The sequence below is a fragment of the Typopeltis vanoorti genome, chromosome 2, assembly GCF_054136105.1.
Source record: "Typopeltis vanoorti isolate ZY-2024b chromosome 2, IOZ_Tvanoo_1.0, whole genome shotgun sequence".
Classification (NCBI taxonomy): Eukaryota; Metazoa; Arthropoda; class Arachnida; order Uropygi; family Thelyphonidae; genus Typopeltis; species Typopeltis vanoorti.
The window spans coordinates 163,387,427-163,411,225 of NC_143550.1; the positions used below are offsets into that span (position 1 = coordinate 163,387,427).

General features: G+C 37.3%; 1 protein-coding gene across 1 annotated transcript in view; it reads left to right on the plus strand.

Annotated features, from left to right (window-relative positions):
- The window catches only part of LOC150109595 (uncharacterized), a 233,401-nt gene that overhangs the window by 108,708 nt on the left and 100,894 nt on the right, over positions 1 to 23,799 (plus strand). The window contains exon 5 of the mRNA XM_090402715.1: positions 3,684 to 3,851. Coding sequence (XP_090258841.1) covers positions 3,684 to 3,851 — 168 coding nt within the window. The remainder of the gene's footprint in view (positions 1 to 3,683; positions 3,852 to 23,799) is intronic.

The following is a 23,799-nucleotide window of genomic DNA, read 5'->3' on the forward strand; positions in this document are numbered from 1 at the left end:
TAATTTTTTCATCTGTATATTCCTACATAACTGATAAAGTAATTTAAATTCTAACTGCATGGAGATAGAAAACATATTTTCTTATTTTGAATTAATAATTGACAACAAGAAATCACAGTGATAATCAAAGCAGTGTCATATGCAAAAAATCATGTTTATTTTAGATTTTAGTTGATAACTATATATCAGGATTCTTAAGAACAATGTTAAGGACATATTTTTCCTGGATACAGATTGTTAAAATTTGGCTTCGTTATGTAGACGATATTTTTATCATATGGCCAGGAACAACAGAAGAACTCGCTGCTTTTAAAGATTATCTTAATAATCTGCACAACAACATAAAATTCACTTTGGAATAAGAAGAACATAAAAAACTTCCTTTCCTTGATATCCTAATAGAAATCAATGAAAAAGATAATAGATTATCTTTCTCCATTTAATTTATAGAAAACCCACCAACACAGGAAGATTTCTTAATGTGGCCTCGCACCACCACCCCAGGCAAAAAATAAGTTTAATAAAAACCTTGAGGGATAGAGCTTACAATATTTCCAGCACAGAAAAAAAGAGAAATGAAGAATTACATTATTTAACACAGATCCTCAGAAAAAATGGGTTTTGAACCTAAGATAATCAAGAAAATCCTCAACACACCTCCTACAAGCGCCTCACAAAAGCAAGATTTCAAGAACGCAAGCATGCTACATCAAGAATGTTACAGACAAATTGGCCAAATTACTAAGCAAACATAACATTAAAGTTGCTTTTCTTCTGCTAGAAAATATATCAAGATTTTGACATCACCCTTTAAAAAAAACCAGGTGTATATAAAATTCATTGTTCCTCTGGCATCTGCTACGTAGGCCAGATGGGAAGATCAGGAGAAATTCGTATGAACAAACACCAAAAAGACATGCAAAAAAGGATTAAACACAAATCAGGCCTAGCATCCCACACAACTTTAACCGGCCATAATGTACTCTGGCATAAAATGAACATGTCTTATATTGAAAAAAACTGTTTCACAAGGAAATTTAAAGAAGCTGCAAATATGCTTAGAATTCCAACGCAATGCACCAAAAACCAGGGCCTAATTCTATACCAAGTTTGGTCAGCATTGATAAAAAAAAATACCTGAATCAGACCTTGGACAGTGTGAACGTGAACAACAGAACGGGTCAACATCCAGCATGGTTCAAACTTAGCATGCACAGATTCTGAATTCTGATTTTTTAATTTAATGAACAGTTAGACGGCCTTAGCATCATAGAATGGACTATTTTGAGTAATTTTTCATTTCCTGTGTTTAAACTTTTAGTTACCTTTAACCCCTGAAGATGTAAGTCAAACGACATACGAAACTTGTTGGGTTTGTTTATTTTTATTTATTTTTATTTTTATTTTTCTTAATAAACATGTGGTTACAATACCAGAATCTTTCTTTTGCACTGCTAAACCACAGAAACCTATGGCTACAACTTTATATGTCTCTTAAGAGACTAAAACTGTACAAAATTTTCTCTTCATGCCATATCTACTGTGCCAGACAGATAGAATAACCTAAAGAGTTTTGCATGAAAGTTCATCAAAGATGTAGAAAAACAGGAGTTGTACAAATCAGGATTAGCATTTCACACCTCCAAGGAAAAACATCAGGTGCTTTATCAACTCGCAGAAATTCCATATATTGAATTCAAGATTTAAAAAAAAACTTAGTATAAGCAATATAATCAGAACAAGAAAAGGCAGTTAAGCACTAAGACTGACTAGAATAACAAGATGAGTTAATTAGCATATAAGAAAAGAGAAGTAATGTGGTATAGCAATTTTATCATGAAATTTGTGCTTGCCGACAGTCACTACTTTGAGCATCCTGGGGGGGGGGGGGTAAAGATTTCACAAATGTATAATGTAAAAGCATGACAAAAAATTAAGTAAAAATAGTGCTTGTTGGAACCAATGATTTAAGTAATGATAAAATATGAGATATGAAAGGACTCTTGGAAGAAGTGAGAGAATGAAAATTGTTGGTTTATTACCGAGGTACTACAGTAACTTAAGATGGAAGGTTGTGATAGCACCAAACACTTCAGTGATTAATTGGAAAACTGATTGGCTGAATCATCTGATTGACTGATCTGACTAATGCTGTTATATCAGCAAAAGGCGGACCAATTCGATATTAATGTCTTTTATATTAGACTGATGGTTGGGATGAGCATGGATCTGGATATTTTTGATCAGATAGTGTAGTTCAAGAGTGTGTGAGCAGAGCGAATTAAAATGGTATGATCATTTAAAAGAAATGGGAAAAGTTGGTTAGTAAACTAAGTGTTTGGTGACAGGATGGCTGAAGAAGAAATCCACAGGATGACCAAGATCTAAGCAGACTGTTTCTGTTATTAGTTCTCAGAAGACTGATTTATCAGTACTGGAGATTCAACAAATGCAGATTAATTTGGATGAAAATTGTTATTAGGAAGCTAGTAATGTAAACTTAATTTTGTAGTACAATGACCTCTTGAAGGTACATATCAGAAATTTGATGATTACAAAAATTCTTTCAGGTTTGTTTTGATTTTTTCCTTACAATTACATATATATGTGTGTGTGTGTGTATATATTTTAAAAAGAATTGAATGACTAGAACCGAGATTTAAGTAAAAAGGTTTTAATATAAAAACACGACTAGTTTCGGCTTGTAACAGCCTTCATCAGGTGACATTATAAAAGAAAGAAAAAAGAAAAAACACTAAAACACTGAAGCTTAAAAAACTATGAACATCATAGAGAGTCTGTATACATAATTGACATTAAATCGTTGTGGTTGTATTTAAAGCTGTTCTTTCGTTTGTTGTATTGTTGGGAAATTACATACTAGTAGCATCTCGTGAATGCCAGTACATGATTACAACTGAATAATGCACTGGCTCGCTGTCTCTTGTAAGTAATGTCCCTCGTGTGTTCTATATGCAATTCAACAGATTTGTCTGTCTGCCCAAAATAAGGAATATCACAATCACACAATATTTTATATATATATATATACACCAGGGTATTTGAGATGATGATGACAAGGTTTTGGGTGGCTTATTGCTTATTATCAAGTCATATCCTTTTCTAGGCTAATCCTAATGATGAAAGCCAAAGTCTGCTGGGAAAAATCTACCAACATCTTCCGTTGCAATGATGAACTAGAAAGAAAAATCGTGGAATCTAAGGAAATCATCTTCAATCCTGTTTATCTAAATAATAACTTCAGCTACAACCTCCCAGATAGTCATTCAGCTGTAATCATGTACTGGCATTCACAAGATGCTACTAGCATGTACTTTCCCAACAATACAACAAATGAAAGAACAGCTTTAAATGCAACCACAACGATTTAATGTCAATTATGTATAGAGCCTCTCTATGATGTTCATAGTTTATTTAAGCTTCAGTGTTTTTTCTTTTTTCTTTCTTTTATAATGTCAACTGATAAAGGCTGTTACAAGCCGAAACTAGTCGTGTTTTTATATTAAAACCTTTTTACTTAAAAGTCATTCAGAATAACATACTTTTTAAAAAATATGTATGTTAACTGAGTTAATGATCATTCTTTCATATATATATATATAAAATTGTAAAACAAAAATTTCAGTTAAATTATATCCTTATTTACCATTTTCTAATTTTAGGGATAAGAAAAAAAAGAAACTTTGGTTAGACGAAGGAAGATGGCAGCATGATATGTTTAGAGAAGATGAGCAAATCCCAAAATCTAGAGATGAATTAATGTCTATTTATGGATATGATATACGTTGTGAAGATTGTCCACCTCGAGCTAGAAGGAGGAGGAGATATGGGTTAGTTTTTCTTACTATAATGAATGTTATTTGGAAACATCTGAAATTTTGACAGTTTTTTACACTTTTTTATATGTTTCTTCTTATTCTTTAAATTACCAATTATATATTTGGTTTAATCCTTTATCCAAGTATAAGCAAACAAAGTTTGCACCTGAAGTATTTTCAGGACTGGGGCAACTGGTGCTAAAGGTGGAGTAAGTTCTGATCACTTGTCTTAGCATCTCCCATAATGCAAAGCACATCTCCTTGCAGACATGTATAATGCATTAAGGGGAGGGCCACTACCCAGACTGGTTTCAACATTTATTGAGGTGTCATCAGGGGGAGCAGACCCAGAGGTGGTGATACTAAGGTGGAAGTAATGCGGAAGTCATATCACCATATACCAGTTGCCAAAAGGTGTCAACACCTTATTATTAAAATTCTCTGGATTAGAGGTAGTTGATGGAAGTTTTTTCACTTGGCTATGTTACCAATTATGCATTTGGTTTAATCCTTTATCCAAGTGTAAACAAACAAAGTTTGCACCTGAAGTATTTTCAGGATTGGTGCAACTTGTGGTAAAGTTGGAGTAAGTTCTGATCACTTGTCTTAGTATCTCCCATAATGCAAAGCACATCTCCTTGCAGACAAGTGATCAGAACTTACTCTACCTTTACCATGAGTTGCCCCAGTCCTGAAAATACTTCAGCGCAACTTTGTTTGCTTACACTTGGATAAAGGATTAAACCAAATATATAATTGGTAACATAGCCAAGTGACAAAACTTCCATCAACTACCTCTAATCCAGAGAATTTTAATAATAAGGTGTTGACACCTTTTGGCAACTGGTATATGGTGATATGACTTCTGCATTACTTCCACTTTAGTATCACGAAAAATGGCGGCCCGTGTGTTAGTGTTTTGTGTCGTGTATTATTGATGATGGAATTAAGAGTCAGATGAGTCATTGTGTTGTTAATTAGTGGCGATAGTTTTGAATGATAAATGATATATACAGAGGTAAGTGTTCTTCATTTTCTGAGGTTTTTTAAGGTGAAATATTTGCTACCGATGCTGGTAGATCGATTTGATCTACGGGATATATATATATAGAGTAACATTTTATTGCTGGTAGACACCTAAGAGTCTATGGGATCTGCTAGTGGACCCTCAAAAGTCCACAGGATTGTCTTTGCCTGCTCGGGGCACCTGAGGGATCTCTACTCTTTCTCCATCTGTGTCTCAACACATTTTAAAAAATGGCAAAACTTCTAAATGAGACCAAATTCGAAGAAGTTTACAGGGAATTCCTCAGACTGGGAAAGCTACTGAGTGATAATTGGCCGGGAAAAGTTAAGCTGTATGACACGTTTCCCCCCGAATGTGTCTCAGACGCTGTCGCTGAAGATCATTTAGAGTCGATGCCTTCTACTCCTTCAGACTTTGTAGAAGTGCGTGCTCGCAAAGTTGTCGGTGAAGATCATTTAGAGTCGATGCCTTCTACTCCTTCAGACTTTGTAGAAGTGCGTGCTCGCAAAAAGCGAAGAACAACAGAAGAACCGCACAATGACAACACTGTAATGGAACAGGATTCTCAGGGTTCGGACGCCGCTACTTCTCCCAAAGAAAAGGTGCCTCCGGTCATCCTTAGAGAAAAACAAAAGTGGGCAGCTTTATGATCCACAATGTCCAATCTGCATATTGGCTTCATTAAGGCCAAAAACATGGATGAAGGCATAAAAATTCAGCCAGCAACAGTGACAGACTATAGAAGGTTGACTAAGGAACTGGACGACAGAGGCATCCAGTATCATACCTTTGCGCTCAGTTTCGAAAAAAATTTAAAAGTAGTCCTTCGTGGTGTCTGTGAAGACATTGACACAGCAGAAATCGCTGCTGACCTAAATTCTCAGGATCTGCCACCTGTCAAGATGAGCAGAATGTACAAAACAGACAAAACTCCCATGCCATTAGTCCTTGTTGAGATTCACAAAATATATAAGGATATCTACAACTTAAAAACAGTCTGTGGTCTCATCGTCACACCGGAACCACTCCGTAAAAGATCATCTTCTGGGCAGTGCCACAGGTGCCAAAAGTTTGGCCATGCCCAGAATCTATGCAGAGCAGAATATAGATGTTTAAAATGTGGAGACAGCCACCCAACCAATACCTGCACTAAGCCAAGGACCACCTCGGCCAAATGTGCCAACTGCAGTGGCCCTCATCCAGCGAACTACAAAGGATGTACTCAACACCCAAAGAACAGACGGATGGAGGCAATCAGTCAGCCCTCCTCCTACAGTACAAGAAGACCAGCGGCCCAGACATCAAAACCGGAGACTCTGCGGCCACAGTCGGAGACCTCCAACCAAAATCAAACAAGAAGTTATGCCGATGTGACCCGTACAATTAGGCCAATTCCAGAACAAAATCAACCAAGAGCACCTAAAAACCTAACAGCTATTATCACGACCTCACTAGCAAACATGCTACAAAATTTTAGCCTATCAAACCCTACTGAAACCTCCACTAAAAGATTTCTTCGTGAAACACAGGTCATCCTCATAGCTCTCATAAATGAAAAGAAACAAACTCATTCCAGCATCTCTTCAAATAGTTGCTTGGAACGCAAATGGCCTCAAAAACAAAATCCTGGAACTCCGTGCGTTCACATCTAGGTATCAGCCAGATTTTATTCTAATTAGCGAAACTCATCTAAGACCCTCAGACAATCCTACAATAAGAGGCTATCGCCTATACAGAAATGACAGACTACTCTACAGAGGCGGTGGCACTGCCATCTTCATTAAAAACTACATTAAGCACCACTCTGTGAGCATTCCTTCAACCACTAACTTTGAGATCACAGGAGTGAAAGTAGTCACCAGCTCCACTGGCAAACTGAAAATCTACTCAGCTTACAACCCTCCCCAAAAATCTCTACTTCACTCTGATCTAAATGCCATCTTAGGCATCAGAGGGCCCACCATTATTGCCGGGGATCTGAATTCCAAGCATCCTGCGTGGAATTGTTCAACCACAAACAAGAATGGTTGCATCCTTTTCAATTACTTAGGATCAAGCAACGCTGTTGTGGCAGGCCCCACCGAACCAACTCATCTCAGTACGTTCGGCACTGCTGACATCCTGGATATAGCTATCCTGATATTAAACTTCAGTACAGTATCATATCTATAGATGAACTATCATCCGATCACAATCCAATTCTACTGCAGCTGGGAAATCATGAATTCCTGTGTCCTCCTTCTCACTCCTATATTGTATGGGAAAGACTGTCAGCCGCACTCAAGGATTATATTGGACCTGTTCCTCACATACGCACAAAAGAAGAAGTAGAAACTGCAGTTACAAATCTCACACAACAAATTAATTCTGCTATAAAGGTAGCTTCCTCCTACAAATCTGCCCGCAAGCCAGATCGTTTGCCTGAAGACATCATGAACTTAATTAGAGATAAAAACAGAGCTTGAAAAAGATTCCGTAACACGTGTGCACCACAAGACAAAACAAATCTAAACAGACTAAATGGGGCAGTAAAAGATGCACTGAAAGCTCCTAGAGACTATGTATGGGATGAAAAGTTATCCTCCATTTCACCTAGTGATCACTCCATCTGGGGACTACTGAAAAATACCAAAAACAAAGGCAGATCCCTTCCCCCAATATTAATTGATCAGGGCCTTGCTCACACAGATGTGGACAAAGCAGAGGTTATAGCGCGCAGCTTGGAAGAGCAATGCAGGCCTTCGTATGGAAACCTTGACTTTGACCACATACATAAGATTCACAGCAAGGTCAGACACTCACTCAAACTTCCTATCACCAGCACTGACCATATTGCATCAACATCACCTGCTGAGATATATGACATTATTAAAAATTTAAAGCACAAAAAAGCTCCTGGACCAGACGGCATTACTAATCATGTGATTAAACTTCTGCCCCGGAGGGCAGTAGTGTACCTGACCAGTATAATAAATGCAATTTTAAGATTTCACTATTTTCCTTCCACCTGGAAACTGGCTGATGTAATTCCCATACATAAGCCAGGCAAAGACTCACACCTACTCCAAAATTATCGTCCAATCAGTCTCATCTCAAATCTGGGTAAGGTTGCAGAGAAGGTCATCCTCTCACGACTTCAGACCTCAATAAATGATCTAAACATCCTTCCAAAAGAACAGTTTGGTTTTAGGCAACACCATAGTACTACCCAGCTACAATTCTGTGTAGTACTACCCAGTACTACACAGAATTGTTGAATACATCACAACCAGCTACAACTGGCGCCAGTGCACAGGCGCTGTTTTCCTAGACTTATCCAAAGCATTTGACAAAATCTGGCATTTCGGACTCCTGCACAAGCTTATCTCAGCCGGCATCTCACCTAAAATGGTTCATTTAATCCACTCATATCTTCAAAATAGATCAATGCAAGTAAAAATCAACGGTTCTACATCCTCCCAGCGCCACATCTTTGCTGGAGTGCCGCAGGGATCTCTACTGGCTCCATTGCTGTTCTCTATATACATGTCAGACATCCCGCACAATCCGATGACTTCCATTTTGGCCCTATATGCGGACGATACGGCAATTCTAACCAGATCTCTCAGACCCCTTTTCATTACCAGAAAGCTTCAAGAAAACATTCTAAAGCTGGAGGGTTGGTTCTCTAAGTGGAGATTGGAAGTCAACCCCCAGAAAAGCTCAGCCGTTCTTTTCTCAAAAAGGCCAATGTCTCCTGTAGGAGATTTGTTACTATTCAATACTAAAATTCCCTGGCAGTCAGAAACAAATTACCTGGGTGTAATTCTCGACAAAAAGCTATCTTTCAATCAACACACCAAGTCTGCATGCACAAAGGCATCTAAAGCCGTAGCACAGATCTATCCGCTAATTAATAGAAATAGCAAGCTCAGCAACAGAATCAAATTACAACTATACCAGATGACAATTCGTCCGATAATCACCTATGCCTCTAATGCTAACATCATCAAAATACAGCGAGTGCAGAACAAGTGCCTGAGAATGATTTTGAACGCCCCGTGGTATGTTAGAAACATTCAACTCCACAGAGACACAAATATTCCCTATATTTTCTCTTTTCTACGATCCTTAGCCACCAAGTTTTTCCTAAAGACGTCCACACATCCCAACGATTTGGTTCAACAAGCTACAGCATATGATCCAACGGACATATTCAAATATAGAAGACCAAAAGCTATATTGGCCTCCTTTAGTGATGCATAATCTCCATGCCCAATCAGGGCGAGCATTCTGCTCATAAATTTTACCTTCACTGCAACCACAACAGATAGCGGGGAATATGAAAAGCATCTTGCTTCACCCCTAAAGACATAAATGTCAATTGTCAATTTAGTATCACCACCTCTGGGTCTGACTCCCACTGATAAAACCTCAAGCTAACATCATTCCTATCTCAGTATCTCCCATAATGCAAAACACATCTCCTTGCGGATATGTATAATGTTATGCATTAAGGGAAGGGCCACTACCCAGACTAGTTTCGACCTTTATTGAGGTCTCTTTATGGTATCTCCACTTGGGAGCCAGGCCCAAGTGGAGATACGAGGCAGAAGCATTAGCAATATCATCTCTACCTGTAGGAGTTGCCAAACAGTGTACCACCTTTTTATTAAATTACTCTGGATTTAGAGAAAGATGTTGAAAGTTTATTTTTCACTTGGTTAGACTATAATAAATTTAGTTTAATCCTTTATCCAAGTATGAGCAAACAAAGTTTGCACCTGAAAGAATCTTCAGGACTGGGGTAAGGTAGTACAACACCAGGAAACTCGTTGCAAAGGTGGAGCAAGTTAACATCACTCCTATCTCAGTATCTCCCATAATGCAAAACACATCTCCTTGCGGATATGTATAAGTTATGCATTAAGGGAAGGGCCACTCCCAGACTAGTTTTGACCTTTATTGAGGTCACTTCAGTGGGAGCCAAGCCCAAGTGGAGATACCAGGCAGAAGCATTAGCAAGGTCATACCTTACCCCAGTCCTGAAGATACTTTCAGGTGCAAACTTTGTTTGCTCACACTTGGATAAAGGATTAAACTAAATTTATTATAGTCTAACCAAGTGAAAAATAAACTTATCCATCCATGGTACTAAATGTACTATAGGGAACAGGTTCTTGTTGATGGGATTACCTTTTAAAAAAAAATGACCATTACTGTGCATTAAATGTTTCCAGAACTTGTAAATAAATTAATGAAGATGATGACTAGTTGACAGAATATTAGTATGTTCTTGATTCTTTTAATATATTTCAGTCGGTTCTCTATTCAAGCAACTGATGTACATGGTTTTAAGATAAATTTTGATTTAAAAAAAACTTAATAAATTTAATAACTTTATTGCAAATAATAATAATACTTTTTTTTTTATTTATCTAATATTTTCAAGGATAATTAACTAATTGCAAAATCTGTAATAATTCAGAATGAAACAAGTAGGCCAGTATTGTGACAGAAAAATGAAATTTTCAAATGTAAAAGTAAAGCAGTCCTTATTACTCTTTCTTTGAAAGAGATGATAAAATGCTTTTCCTTAAATAGATATTTCATATATATATCACTTTATAAGAGATGCATAGCAGTTAGCATTTTTACATCTGAAATAGGGGTGCTTAAGGGTCAAAGCTGTATAACTGAGAGGAGACCTCCACATAGCCTTTAAAGGAATGCGGAGAACCGACCAGGGCTTTTGACCTAATGTCCAATCCTCACCTTCTCGTGGTGCACCCTGTTGGGTATCTACTTTGATACTGAGCGAACGAGGATGGGCTGGCAATTTGGGATTTAGCCGACCAAATTGTATTCTTATTGGTTAAACCAAAATAAAAAACGATGGTACGACATGACAAAATTTCATGCCGGCTGCGGCGTCGCCCGGTTAAACAAGGCCCCCGTTGTTTTCGCCAGGGAACCAGGGCGAACAGCAAAAAGTCAGCAACTGGAACAAATATGAAAACAAACCCCAATTCAACATCAACAGAGTTAAAGATCGGTACTATCAATGTAAGAAGCTGAATGGCAAAGAAATGGAGCTAGCTGAGGAATTAGATAAGTACCAGATCGACATAATAGGGGTGACTGAAACAAAAAAGACCAAAACTGGTGAGATCTTTCTGAGCAATAAATACAAAATGTTATATTCAGACAATGACAATCAAGGAAAAGAAGGAGTAGCCATAGTATTCAACACAAAATACGAGGCTAATCTTCTTGAATGGCAGTCAGTCTCAAGTAGAGTAATGTGGGCAAATATGAGAATGGGGAACTGGACAATGAGACTTATTTGTGCCTATGGTCCCACAGAAGGTTCTACTAAGGTAGAAGTGGAGGAATTTTTTGAGGCTTTAGAGAAAGCAACTGACACAATGAAAAAGGAAAAGTTGGTCCTTGTTGGGGGTCTAAATAGCAGAGTAGGAAATAATTGTGAGACATACAGAAATATTTTGGGAAAATTTGGAGAAAAGAGCAAAGCTAATAATAATGGCAAATATCTGTTGGATTTCTGCTCAGGACATGGACTGGTTATTACTAACACCATGTTCCAACATAAAAATGTGCACAAATTCACATGGAGAGAAGAGGCTAGGAATAAGAAAAGTCTCATTGACTATGTTATTGTTGATAGTGATGTTTTCTCCCTGGTGCAGGACACCAGAGTGTACAGAGGATTTGAAATTGGAAGTGATCACTATTTAGTCTTGAGCAGGATAAAATTAAATTTCATATTGAAAAGAATGACATGTAAGAAAGTTTTAAAGCGAATAAAAGTTGAGCAGCTCTCAGATGTGAACTGTAGACTAAAATACATAAAAATTATTGAAGGAAAAATGAAAGAGTTAGAGAACAGGAACCAAACCTCGGTTCCTGTTCTCAAAAAACCCTGATTGATTCAGCTAGAGAGGCATGTGGTGATGTTGCCTGCAAGGATAGAAAAATTAGAACTCCATGGCGGACACAGGAAGTTAAAGAGGCAGTGAAGAAAAAGAAGAAAGCATATCAAAAGTTCCTGACAGATAAGTCAGCTTGTGCTCTTAGAGAATACAGAGACAAATGTAAGAAAGTGAAACACTGTGTAAAACTAGTTAAACAAAAGTCATGGGAGGACTTTGGCAAGAACATAGAAAATAAATATCAAGAAGGTGGCAAATTATTCTGGAGGTTGTTGAAGAATTTAGGAATGGAGGAAAGAATGCTGTAAAAGGAGTTAGAGATGATAAAGGTGAAATGAAAACGGGAGAAAAAGATATCCTTGAAGTATGGAGTAATTACTTTGAAAATTTGCTAAATGAAACAAGCAGTGATGACAGCACAGTGAACACTGACCAGGCATGCAGTCAGGAATACATATCCATACTTGAAGTAGAAAAAGCCATCAAAGGCTTGAAATGTGGAAAGGCAGCAGGAGTAGATGATATTCAACCAGAAATGCTGAAGTATGGTGGTATAAAGGTCTTACAGTGGCTGCACTGCATACTTCAGAATGCCTGGACAGAGGGACGAATTCCAGATGATTGGAGTAGAGCTCTCATAGTACCCATATATAAAAAGGGAAATAAAACTGAATGTGAGAATTACAGAGGCATATCCCTATTGAGTGTTCCTGGTAAGATATATACCAGTATACTTGAGAAATGGTTGAGAAGAATTGTGCAAGAAAAACTTGGTGAAGAACAAGCTGGATTCAGGTCAAATAGAGGCTGTCTGGATCAGATCTTCACTTTACAACAAATAGTGGAGAAATCATGGGAATATAACAAAGATCTGTATTTAAGTTTTGTTGATGGAAAAGGCATATGGCAAGGTGCCAAGAGAGAAGCTATTCAATATGCTATAGTTATATGGTGTCAATGGGGCATTATATCAAGCAATACTTATTCTTTATTTGAGTTGTAAGTCAGCAGTTAGAATTGAAGGAAGTACAGGAAGATGGTTTAATGTTAAATCTGGTGTGAGACAAGGATGTACATTATCCCTTTGTTATTCATTATCTATATGGATCACATTATGAAGTAAAGTGGTATTAAACAGGATATCAAAATTGGAGATGTTAATGTCAGCTCTTTGCTTTATGCAGACGATGTTATACTTCTAAATAAATTCGCTACAAATCTTCAAGATTCTCTGACTAAATTGAATAACTGTTGTAATAGATATGGTATGAAGGTCAGCAATAAAAAGACAAAGACAATGAAAATAGGCAGAATCATTGAAAATGTCAACTGTGTTGTGAATGGAGAACCTGTGGAACAAGTAAAACATTTCAGCTGCTTAGGCACGATTTTTAGTGAAGATGGTAAATTAAATATGGAAATAGACAACAGAATCAACAAAGCTGGTATGGTAGGAAGTCAATTGAATAAATTCATATGGAATAAGAGAGAAATTAGTCAGAACACTAAATTAGCTGTATACAAGACAGTGTTGAAACCAGTTTTAATTTATGAATCTGAGAGCTGGGTCAGAAGTAAACACTTGACCAAAGACTAGGACTGCAGATATGAGAGTCCTGAGAAAGATTAGAGGCATGAACTGATGGCATCAATGGCAATATCGTATTAAAAACGAGAATATTAGGAAAGAACTTGACATTGTCAGGATCCAGGAATGCGTTAGCAGAACTAATCTCAGGTGGTATGGTCACTTAAACAGAATGAGCGAGGAAAGATTAGGCAAAACAAGTGTTCTCTGCCAAGTTGGCAGGAAAACGACCCAGAGGAAGACCAAGGTATAGGTGGATTGATACGGTACAAAGTTTCTTAGACGATAGAAATATAAGATCTGGTAATGTTGGAGTCTTGACAAGTAACAGACTGATTTGGAGGAAAATTGTAGATAGGAAGTTAGTAATGATGTAAATTTTTCATGTAGTACTATCATATCCTGTACACCCCTAAGGGTACATAGCAGGAATTTAATCATGATGATGATGATGACTGCAATACTAGTAAGAGTTTATCATGTGGCAGTCAATTTGAAACCATCTGGTGAGATGGCATTTACAGTCTCAAATACATATTGGGGTGTTGTTACAGACCTGGTAGATTGGTTGCTAGTGATGAAATGCATCGCCAAACAAATATGATGGATGCAAAAAGAGTAATCATAATGGCGACTTGACTTTAATTATCCAAACATTGGTTTGGCAGCAGTAAAATGTCACGAGAAGAATGAACTTGAATTTATTGACCTGTTGCAAGACAACTTCCTCAAGAAACATGTGGCCGAAGGAACTCATGGTCAAAGAGTGTTAGATGTGATTATAGTGTCAGAGAGGGTTTCAGTTAAAGACGTAGCTATTCTGCCTCCAGTTGGTGACCGTGATCATGTGGTACTACTCACTTGGGAATTGGTAAAATTTATGAATGTTCCATTCAGAAAAGGTTACATGCTGAACTACAAAGCAGGAAATTATAACCACCTGGGGAGTATGCTGGGTTTTGTGTTATGGAACCAGTTTTGAATGAGAAGGTAATCGACAGTGCATGGGAAGTGATTAAAAAATACTTAAATGATGCTATATCAGAACGTGTTCCTAGAGTTTGAAGAATAAATAGAGTAGGAGTGAAATGGATGTATAATCTAATTATGAAAGAGATTCGTAAGAAAAGATGATGTCGAAAGAATACCATGTGCATAAGGATTATGTCAGTTATGATAATTATATGCAGCAGGCCAAAAAGTCACAAGGGTTGTACAGAAAGCTAAGTCTGAGTATGAAAAGAAACTGGCTCTTCAAGTTAAAGACAACCAAAAAGAATTTTGGGTTATGTTGCAAGGAAAAGAAAGAATGAATTTGAAAGAATAACTCTACTGAATACAAACTGGTATGTGGGTGACTGATGTAGAAGAGATTATTCAGCTAATGAGTAGCCATTTTGCAAAAAGCTATCAACCTGGTATATGCAACATCGAACTCGCTGTTACCTCTTCACTGTATGAAGAAACTCACGTGTACAAGGAGGAAGTACTAAAGCTTTTGCATGAACTTAATAAGAATTATGCAATAGAAACTTATGTGATATCAGCACAGATGCTAATAGAGGGTTCAGCAGAACTGGCTATTCCTTTGACCGACCAGGCTATATAATTTGAATCTCAGAACATTGAAGATTCCACAGGAGTGGAAATAATATATGGTAATCCATCATATGTGGGTGGTGCAAAGACCGACATATTCAGCTATCGACCAATCAGTATCTCAGGAGTGGTCGTGAAGATTTTAGAAAAGTTGGTTAGGGCTTGCATTCATAAATGAGTTGACAGAGAATCTCTACTTTGCAATGAAGCATGGGTTTACTAAGGAAAAGTCATGTTTTAGCAACTTGCTCACATTCTTTAATAATGTTAACATTGAGATAGACAAGGGGAATGGTACTTTTGGATTTTGCTAATATTATATTGATGAGATTACAGCAGTGACTTGCAATAAATTAGAGAATATGGGATTGGATTATAAACTATTTACATGCATAAGAGAATAGTTGACTGATGGATATCAAAAAAGGCGTATATTGGGGGTGTGAATCTGTAAGATTCAAAGTAACCAGTGGTGTGCCTCAAGGATGACTCCTTGGTCCATTGTTATTCAATCTGTACATTAATGACATTGGATAGGATTTGACATGTAACTTACAGCTATTTCCAGGTGATGATGCAAAGATAGATAGGGTGATCAGAAGTGCTGCTGATCTGCAGTACTTGCAGAATGATTTGAATAGGCTGGAATTGTGGGAATGTGAAAATGGCTATCAGTTCAATGTTAGTAAATGTAAAGTCATGCACTTAGGTGTGATTTGATATCTAATGTCATATTATATTATTATTATTATTATTATTATTATTACCACGGGCTACTCCAGGAGTCCTTAGACTCATCGAGGGAGGCCCTAAACATCATGTTCACACAGCTGTTCAACATTCTCACAGTATCTATCATACCTTGCCTTGAACTCGCTCACTGTCATAGCACCCACAACAGACTCTGGCAGCTTATTCCACTCATTTACCACTCTAAAAGTAAAGAACCCAGCTCTAACACCCCTGCTAACCACGCTCTTGCCCAGCTTCCATGGGTGTCCCCTAGTTCTCCCACCACCAGTCCTGATCTCAAAAATATCATCTGAATTAATCCTATAGAATCCTTTTAGCAATTTGAATGTCTCAATCATATCTCCCCTTTTTCGCCTATCAACTAGTTTCTGCAACCCACAAATCTTCAACCTGTTCTCATATGGTGCATTCCATAGACCTGCTATCATCTTAGTCACTCGCCTCTGGATCCTCTCAACCTCCTCCCCATCAAGAAGGAACCGAGGTGACCAAATCTGGGCACAGTAGTTGAGATGAGGTCTTATCAGGGCTCGGTACAGAGGTACAATAACTTGTTTTTCTCTGCTCGTCAAGGTATTTTTCAACAACCATTGATGGTTGTTGAAAAATTGATGAGATTATGCTAGAAGAAACTGATCAAGCTAGGGATCTTGGAGTTTTAATAGACAGGAAGTTGAAGTTCAAGGGTCATATAGGAAAGATTGTAAATATAACTTAGAGAATAATTGCAATGGTGAAACGAACCTTGACATGTAAATATAAGGATGTCATGTTATGTCTTACAATGCCTTGATAAGTCCTTACTGGGACTATTGTGCACAGGTCTTGTCTCTTGGATTCCATGGTGATTCTGATCATGTGGAGAGAGTGCAAAGGAGAGTATCAAAAATAATATCAGGATTGTGGAATACTGATTATGAAGACCAGATTGAGAATTTGTAGGCTGCAGACACTAGCAAACTGGAGAAAGATTAATTAGGTTTAAAGCCAAGTTACTTGGCTGTCAGCCTAACATATAAGAGGATGAAGATGATACAATATGCCAGCATTCTCTAGCCATCTGTTTTGGAAACAATGTACTAGCATGGAACATGATATCTACTCTATCACCCACAGTTACTAATCAGGAAATAGACCAAGAGGAAGACAAGCACCAAGGTCTAGGTGGATTAATACAGTAAGAACTGAAATACAAGCTCTGACAATATTGGAGTCATGACAGATTATAAATTAATTTGGAAAAAAGTTGTTGATAGGAAGTTAAAGTTTTGTGTAGTACTATCATAATATCCTGTACATCCCCTGAGGGTATGTACATTGCCTACATTTTAACACATTCATGTCAGGAGAGAAGAAACCTCTTGCACTGACCTTGACCTTGTAGCGAGATAATGAGATGTTTTCTTGTACTCCCTGTATGTATATTGGTGGATGTGCATACATATTGTGACAGGTTCTTTGATTATAATTAAATCTGCATTAACAGAAGGGGAAAAGAACATGTTTATTTAGGATATATTCTTCTTCTTCAACCTTTTGGTTCTGTCCACTGCTAGACAAAGGTCCTCCCCATGGTTTTCCAGATCATTCGGTTTTCTGTCCCTCCCATCCATCTCACTCCTGCAACTTGTTCTAGTTCATTCCTCCACCTTCTTCTTGTTTTTCCTCTTCATCTTGCTCCATCCATTGGTCTCCACTCTGTTGTTTTTCTAGTCCATCTCCTGTTATTGCATCTGGCAACATGACCAGCCTTGGCCTGTTTAATGTATTTTACGATATCCGTGACACCTGTTTGAGATTTTATCCAGATATTTGTCTTCATATCTCTTAATGTTATTTTTAGCATTCTTCTTTCCATGTGATGTTGTATTGTTCTCAGCTTTTTTGTTTAGTACTTCTGTTAAAGTCCATATTTCTTCACCATATGTCAGAACAGGAAGTATGCACTGGTTGAAAGCTTTCCTTGTTTTAGACTCATAGGGATATCACTTCTGAATATGTCTGTCATTTTCCCATAAGCCATCCATCCAAGGTGAATTCTTTGTTCAATTTCTTTTCTTTGGCAATCCTTAAAGGATAACAACTGGCCCAAATGTACATAAGAGATAACTTGTTCTGTTTCATGGTTTTCAACTTTGACAGTTCTTTGGTTTATGTATTTATTCATCATTATTTTTGTTTTTTCTGTATTTCTCGTAGACAGGCTTATACATTGGTTATGCATTACTAAATCACTTAAGGAATTGACAACGTAGATAAGAATATAAATTAAATTACACTTTAATAAATATTTCCGATATTTCGGCAACGTCACATTGCCATCTACTAAAGGAACTTACTAAAAAGGCACGTGCACGTAGGCACTACAACACAGTAACTGAGAATGAAATATAATTTGTTCTAACGACAAAGCCCTAAACACTAAACTAAATCACATCCTCAACACTTTCTCAGCCAATGGCTATCCCCCAAAAAAATCCAACCAACAAACCACAGCCCCCTCCACAACAAGGATTACTGTAAATCCATCACCATTCCCTACATCCGAGGCACCTCGGAAAAAATTACCAAAATCTTAAAAAAACATGACTTGACCTCCTGTTACAGACCATACAGAAAATTAGCATCCCTTATCCGCTCCACTAAAGACCAGCCACTTCCCCTAGACTTACCTGGTGTATACCAGGTCCCTTGCAGCTGTAAACTGTCTTACTTTGGCCAAACAGGCAGGACAGCGAATATCAGAATTTCGGAACACGAGGACTACATCCGTTTTCACAAGTACAGCCACTCTGGTCTTGCAGCCCATGCTCTGGATACATGCCACAGAATACGGTGGAAGAAAGCTACAGTAATACACCATAGCAAATACAAATTCGAAAGACTATTCATGGAATCAGCCTCAGCCCTAAGAAACTCTTCAAACCTCAACAAATTTGATTGTATGAGACTGCCCCAAATTTGGGAGGCTTACATCAGCAGACCTTCAGCCCAACGGCCAAGAACACCTATTTAGCTCATCAGGACTTTTAGGAGCACAATAGCTTCATCACTTCATTTTCAGTTACTGTGTTGTAGTGCCTACGTGCATATGCCTTTTTTGTAAGTTCCTTTTGAAGATAGCAATGTGACATTGCCGAAATATCTGAAATATTTATTAAAGTGTAATTTAATTTATATTCTTATCTACGTTGTCAATTCCTTAAGTGATTTAGTAATTTTTCGCTATTTATTTTTAATCCAATTACTCTGGAGGTTTCGTTTAGTTGATTTAGTCTTTATTCCAGATCTTCAAGATTATCTGCTATTAGGAGAACATCATCTGCAATTTTCAGGTGATGCCGCCTTTCTCCATTTATGTTTATTCCTTTTGTTTCCCAATCAAGGCTTCTAAAGACTTCTTCTAATGCAGTGGTAAATAGTTTGGGAGATATTAGAAATCATTAATTAAGGAAAATCCTATATTTATTTAGTATATTTAAATTACTAAAAGGTGTAAATATGTGAAACAGTAGCATGATTGGCAAATTTAACTGAGAGAAGGAACAGATGTGAATAGAAATACTTTCATTAGAGACAAATGAATTACTAATAATTTATAGTTCTGGTATTATATGTATATATTCAATAAGATGCTTGGGTGGAGCAAATTATATGTGATCCTATAACATCTAGACATGTACGTTTGCATTACTGGTGGTTTTAATAAAAAATAAAACGAAATGAAAACTTATGAGGAGAGGGAAAAAGATTTGTTTGCAAAATTAACTAATAATAAAGTGCAGCTTTATATAGCTTGTAGGGAAGGGTATATCCAGTGAAGTAATAATGTTGATCATGTGATTCAACTAGGCATGGCAAGAATTTGAGAATTTCACCATTCTCAGAATAGATATCCCACATATGCTAGTATTTTGTTGGAGATCACCAGATGCAGTCATCTTCTTATAAAACACAATAATTCATTTTTAATTCAGAATTAGATGGATTTTTACTCACTATGTCTATTCATTCTGTCATGCTGTACATTTATATTGTGGTTTAAGCCAATAAGGTTGGCTGAATCCCAAATTGCCAGCCCATCCTCATTCGTTCAGCATCCACCATGTAGATACCTAACAGGGTGCACCACAAGAAGGTGCGGATTGGACATTAGGTCAAAAGCCTTAGTGGGGTCTCCATATTCCTTAAAAGGCTACATGGAGGTCTCCTCCCAGTTATTCATCTTTGACCCTAAAGAATTAGTAAAGCTGGTATGGTAGGAAGTCAACTGAATAATTTACCAGAGAGATTAGTCTAAACACTAAACTTGCTGTATACAAGACAGTGTTCAAGCCAATTTTAACTTATGGATCTGAGCTGGGTTAGAAATAAAACACTTGATCAAAGACTAGAGATCTCTGATATGAGAAAGATTAGTGGAGTGAACAGATGGCATCAATGGCAATATCATATCAAAAATTAGGAAAAGAACTTGCCATTGTTAGCATTCAGGAATGTGTTAGTAGAGCTAATCTCAGGTGGTGTGGTCATTTAAACAAAATGGGAGAGGAAAGATTAGCTAAACAAGTATTCTTTGCCAGTTTGGCAGGAAAAAGACCTAGAAAGACCCAGATTTAGATGGATTGATGCAGTAAAAAGTGCCTTAAAAGACAGAAATATAAGATCTAATAATATTGGCATCTTCACAGATAACAGATTAATTTAGAGGAAAATTATTAATTGGAAGTTGGTAATAAACTGCCCAGAGCGAACACATTAATCTACTGTTAGATCTTGAATGGGGGACTCTTTCAACAAAAGAATCACTCATAAAAGATCTAACAGGAAGCACAACACTGAATAAGAACATACTTGTGCTCCTAGCAATCAAGCTCGTTTTATCAGAAAAAAAGTATAGTTTTTCCATGCAGTACTATCATAATTATCCTGTACACTCCCTGAGGATACATATCAGGAATTAGGTGATGATTCATTCTTTCTGAAGACTGGAATGAAAATGTCCCTGTATAGTGAAAAATTCATGTTTTTCTTGAAAAGCAAATAAAAATGCGAGTTCGCATGCTCACATGTGTGCGCACGCACACACATTTAGGGATCAGAATGGATTGCTTGAGATTTTTTACATCATTAAGATAGTTCATAAACACCAATTTTATAATCAAATTCTGCTGGAATAAAAATTGCAACTGACAAACACTTTGTAAAAATGCCTGTCTAATGCAGAAGGGACATGATATATGTTGAAGCAAGTTACTACGTGAAGCAAACCACTGCCCAGAGCGAACACGTTAATCTACTGTTAGATCTTGAATGGGGGACTCTTTCAACAAAAGAATCACTCATAAAAGATCTAACAGGAAGCACAACACTGAATAAGAACATACTTGTGCTCCTAGCAATCAAGCTCGTTTTATCAGAAAAACATGTCATGTTTAACATAGAAAACGAGATAATAAGTCTGAGATTTGAATATGTCATCTGAAATTATGCTATTGAAATAATATATTTGGATTATGTATAATATTATTTTAAATATTAGTATTAAAGCTGTGTCCTATGCAAGAAAGTACTGCCAACAAAAGTCCAAAGGTTGCAGGCTAACCACCATCGGTGACATAATGCCTGAAGCTAGAGTATTCGTAGAAGGCGATCGGGGCATGTGTTCCCCGAAAAGAGCAGACACCGTAAGGCAATGGAGTGACATCACCTCGTTGGGACGAATAGGGAGGCTCCGGTGAATAAGATTCCAGCATGGAAAGAGGGCGCTAATAGGGGAGATAAATACGGTTACGCAGGTCTATTACTGCCCCATTTTTTCTGTTCCTGTTTCCCTCGTGCAGACCAGCGATATGGATGGTGATGACCAGTATCAACTCTCCCATGGCTGAGTAACGCAAGTCCGGCAAGGCTATGCACAAGACGACAGCAGATCCCAAACATGGGCCATCGGTGAAACTATGCCGATGAAAGCAAAGAACTCCCCTTTGAAGAAGGTCGGGTTAAGCAATAGCGACCTATGTGATAAGCGAATGTCCAGCAAGAAAGAGTGGCCATTTCGAAACGAGCATGACCTCCACATGGAAGCAGTTTGCAGCAGCAGTGATATCCCACAACAAAGGACAGACGAAAGGTTCCTAACATCAACACTGCAGAGTGGTAACATACTGTGACTTTTCTTGCTTTATATTGATAAGAATTTTGTGAAAGGGAAGGAATAAGAACTTGGCTGAAAGAAGGAGAACTTTAATGATAATGCATCTTCAGGGACTCTCTAATTAGACCTTATTAGACTAGTAGTCTGAGAAATCAAGTATTGTATGGTTCCAAGAATATTGTAAAGGGATTGTTAGTTAATAATTCATAAGTTCAGAAACCGAATAGTGTCTTGTACCATTTGCGTACTAAATTATATGTGATTAATATGCTAAATACTTAGTAGATGAATTGTATATAATAGTGAAATATATGCCTAAAGTTGAATGTTGTGTGTGAGATTTAGATCATTATTTTAGTATTGCTTTGCTTGAGGTAGAATGCCAACCTGGTATTGTACCTAATTTATTGTAATCCTTTTAGCCACATAATATATTTTCTTATGTAAGCCTGTGTGTGATCTAAGCATGAGACTGACTTCACCAGTCATTAAATTCTGGACCTATGCGTAAGGGGAATATACAAACAGTTTTAGAGTTAATAGGCCATGACTGCAAAGTTAAGATATCTATAGTTTCCTAATTATTTTACAAATTTGGTGACACTTAATTTCTGGGAAACTTCCTTAAGACAAGAGATTTCTGTCTTTAGGCTCTGGCTGGTACAGCAAATCAAACAAATTTTGTCAGAGACCAAAAAGGGGGGAACAGTCCCAGAGAACTAGTTTATAGATAATCTTAGAAGGCACTAGAGTGATAAAATAGATAAAATAACAGAAAGTAACGAGTAACACTACTTTGAACAGACTGATGGCTCTGTTAACATCTGCCTTGAAGAACACCAAAATTATTCACAAAAATCTGTATGGGAAGTCAGGACTGTGCGGACTATACTCTGGATATTCCTTCACACAGGAATTAAATGGAAAATGAAGACATCTGTACTACATTTGCTAGGCTGGTTGGCCAAATGATCAGTGTATCTGCTCTCCAATGAACAGGCTGTGGGTTTGAATCCCATCATTGGCATGGATGTTTGTGATTGTCTTGAGGTGGAAGATGAATTTCATTGCCTGGTGTGAGACAACTGTCCTGCTTGTTGGAGGCCTGAAGTAGCTTGAATAAGCTCGATGTTTCATCTCTGAAGCAGGGTTTTCCAGACCAGATAAAAAAAAATTAAAAAAAAAATCAGTGTGTGTGTATAGTTTTTTAAAAAAATTGAATGACTAGAAACCGAGAAAAATGAAAACAAAGTTTAATAGCACAACTAGTTTCAGCTTGTATCAGCCTTCTTCAGGTGCACATTATAAAAGAAATAACCAGTAAAACATAGAGGAAATAATTGTAAACATCATGGAAAGTTAGTGTATATATATTCACCGTTGAAGCCTGTGCATTCAAAACTGTGCTCTCGTTGGCTTCATTGTTGGGCGTATGCCTGCGTATAACATCTCACGAATGCCAGTATTTGATCATAGTACAATGACAGTCTGAACGGTTGTAACTCGGGTGGTTGTTGAGATGTAGGGGGTTGAGAATAATTTCTTTTGATTCTATTATCTTTCTTTCTAATTCATCGTGGCAATGGAAAATGTTATTAGACTTGTCCCATAGGACTGTATGGCTAAGGTTTTCTTAATTAGAATCGGCGGAGAACAGAACATGACTAGATAAAGCACTGGCTTGTATTCTCCTGTAACTGACGCCTCTTTTAAGTTTATCAATGCGTAACTCGATCAGTTTCTCTGTTTGGCCAAAGTATGGTATATCACAGTTGCACCAAATCTGGTAAACACTGGGATATTTAAGATTGTGATGTCTAGGTTTCGGTCGGCTCACTAAGGCAGATTTTTGGAAGAGGAGTAAATAAAGTTCTTATGTTGTATTTCCTAACCTTGGCCAATTT